At 53.9% G+C, this 2,962-nt stretch overlaps 1 protein-coding gene across 1 annotated transcript; it reads left to right on the top strand.

Annotated features, from left to right (window-relative positions):
- Nucleotides 1–393: 393 nt before the first annotated feature.
- On the top strand, nucleotides 394–2,598 carry LOC119388193 (protein FAM43A). The gene has a single exon (XM_037655848.2). The coding sequence runs from the start codon at nucleotides 1,018–1,020 to the stop codon at nucleotides 1,921–1,923; it is 906 nt and encodes a 301-aa protein (XP_037511776.1). The 5' UTR covers nucleotides 394–1,017; the 3' UTR covers nucleotides 1,924–2,598.
- Nucleotides 2,599–2,962: the final 364 nt, after the last annotated feature.

Here is a 2,962-nt window from a genome sequence, read left to right as displayed (position 1 = left end):
CGTGACAAGCATGACATGATATTCATGCCATGAACTGTCCTTTATATTCGCCATACACTCATTTCATCTCGTGGCAATTTTGGTATATGTATGTCAAGTTAATGAAACTATGATCCTGCAACAAGAGTAACACGTCAACCCAGCGCGGAGAATACGAGCTCTTTCGGTATCCCTTCGTCAAAGTTGAGTTTGAATCTTGGGCGTCAGATGGCGACACCAGTCACAAGAGTGTCTGATGGCGCGCTTGGCGCGCGCGCGCCGCGAAAGCAGGCGCGTAACTGCGGCAGCGTGGTCTCCGCTCTCTCACTTCCATTATCAGCCAATGAGAGAGCCAGCCTGCCGTGACGTCACGCGCCCCGTTTCTAGTTTTACGTGCTCCCTCTCGGCAGGTACAAGCAGAACTCGCACCGGCTGCACCTTTTGCGTTGGGCCTCTAGCGAAGTGGAACGAAGTGCGGCTCGGCGTCGCTCTCGCACGCTCGTTTGTTTGTGCCAGTTCGCTCGGAGAGTGCGCGCCACAAAGCCGGTTTCCTCAGTTGCCTCGCCTCCCAAGCAGCGGCAGGGACGCCTGCCTCGGATTTCGCACCGTCTGGGTCGTCGCTCTGCCGGACTGTTTCGCCGAGCAAGGGGACTATCTCCCAAAGGATTTGCGTCGACGACTCGTGTTCGGGCTGCTCCTTCCTCCTGAAGTGCGTCGGCGGCAACCCACGAATACGCGAGGAGGGCCGCAGGTGGTCTCCTCGGTGGCGCACGCGGGGCAGTTTTGCTGCCGTCGACTGTGTGGGGCGCGTCGGGGGGAACGCTCTCGGGGGAGACAAGTGGCTATTTCTGCGGCGCGTCAAGCCGTGCGCGCTTCCTAGTGAAGGCGTATCTCTTCGTCCAAAGACAGCGGCGTGCGCCGCAACGCCATGCCATAGAAGACTGACGCGGGACGCGTCTCACGTGAACCAGCGACTGTCGTCAGCCAGCACAAAGAAAGTTCGCTTTCAGAAACACCTTCACGTGGAGAGAGGCCGCCATGTCGTCCTCGTGGCCTCCGATGTTCAACAAGTTCTGGAACAAGAAGTCCGTCACCATCACCGAGTATGACCCGACGTACAAGGTGGTCTATCTGGGCAACGTTCTCACTCCCTGGGCCAAGGGAGAAGGTTGCGTGGACAAGCCTCTGGCCACGCTGTGGAAGAACTACTGCACCAACGTCAAGCAAGACATCCACATGAAGCTGACCGTGTGCAACTCGGGTCTCAAGGCCGTCACCAAAGAGCACGGGCTCACGGAGTACTGGGCTAGTCGCATCACCCACTGCACGTCGGTGTCCACGCACCCCAAGATCTTCTGTTGGATATACAGGCACGAAGGGCGCAAAATGAAGCAGGAGCTTCGCTGCCACGCCGTCCTGTGCGTCAAGGAGGAAGTGGCGCGTCAAATGACCACGCAGCTCAACCAAAAGCTCGCCGCGGCGCTCCAAGAGTTCAAGCGCGAGAAACTGAGCCGGCAGAAAGCCAGGCTTTCGCTGGGCAGCATCTACGAGCAGCCGGCGATGCCCCGCAGGAAACAAATGCTCAGCACGGGATCCAGCAACTTCAGGGCGCCGCTCGAGAGATCCCGGAGTGCGCCCAAGCTCACGTCCATCGAAGAAGACGAAGAGGACGAAGACTTTGGCGACGAGGACGACCTCATCACCACTGGCTCGGAGCATGAATCCACGTCGGACGTGGTGACCGACGCCGACTTGGACTCGCTGTCGGATCACTTCATGCTCGGTGTTGGTGTGCGCGAGACGGACTCTGTGGACTCGGACTCTGTGGAGGACATGCCCAATCCTCAGCTGCGGAGGCGGCCGCTGAACTCGATCGACGAGACAGTGGACGAGGAGTCGGATAACGTGTCGGACGAGTCGGGTTACTCGGAAGAAAAGATTTGAGCTTGTGATGTCGACTCGGAAAAGAGAGCGTCGAACCGCCCCTTTCCTCAGGAACTTGTACATAGCGTTGCTGTTATTTGTTGCTGTCATTTGCCTGTCTCCGTAGGACGGCGTGCCTTGCGTGTGTGCGTGTGTGTATGAAGTGTGTGTGTGGGTTGCCGTCCCAGGTCTAGAAACAAACAAATGTCGCAACTGCAGAGAAAACCATCCCACCTCGCGGTGCACCAATACTTTTGTAAGTACACGCAAACCGGTACTGGCAATGACAGTTGTCCTATACCCCGTTGTCTTGCCGAGACCCTCTCGTTTCCTGTATGTGCGCGAGTGCCTGATCAAATAGTGCCGAGCCCTCTGAGAGGTCACCAGATTTCGTTTTAGCGATTGACGAATCTCGAATCAGTATTTCAAAGCTCTGCTAAAGAGTTGATGTAAGTTCCTCATATTGTTGGCGCGCCTTTTCGGGAACGTGCGCCTCCTCAAAGACTGTCTCTCATGGCTCGTTTCGGGAAAAGATTAACGTGAGCGAATGAACAAACTGTGTGTCCTTTGTGCCGTGTTTATTTTATTTTTGCCAGTCGGCGAGGCCGATTTGGAAGAAGTCATCCCATATGCGGGAATTGTACAGGAAGAGAGAAGTGATGATAATTAAAGGAATGAACGTTTGTTCATTACGTATCCCTGTCTCTTGCTATTTATTCCGTGCTACATGCCTAGCCTCAGTTGCGACTGTGTGATTGCTTTTTACACTGTTCTGGAATTGTTTTCTCTGGGAGAGACAAATTTATCTCGCACGTAACATTAAGTTGTAAGGCGGAGCACTGCGCTGGACTTTGTTTTGTAAGTGATACAAAACTCGCTTTTGTACTTGGCCTTGTATGCTTTCGATGAAGATGTTAAAGAACGATTTTGATGGCAGATTTGCTGATTTTCAGACGGTATTCAGCTTACGGTAGTTTAGTGATGCTTATTGCATAACAATTTAAAGTCAGCTTCCTATGTCTACTTATTTTCGCATTTGAATATCTTCGCGTGTCAATTA

The sequence above is a fragment of the Rhipicephalus sanguineus genome, chromosome 3 (assembly GCF_013339695.2).
Source record: "Rhipicephalus sanguineus isolate Rsan-2018 chromosome 3, BIME_Rsan_1.4, whole genome shotgun sequence".
Lineage (NCBI taxonomy): Eukaryota > Metazoa > Arthropoda > Arachnida > Ixodida > Ixodidae > Rhipicephalus > Rhipicephalus sanguineus.
The sequence above is the reverse complement of the archived record's forward strand: the minus strand, read 5'-3'. Positions and strand labels throughout refer to the sequence as shown.

Coding starts and splice junctions, on each gene's coding strand:
- LOC119388193 (XM_037655848.2), top strand. CDS start 1,018: ATGTCGTCCTCGTGGCCTCCGATGTTCAACAAGTTCTGGAACAAGAAG.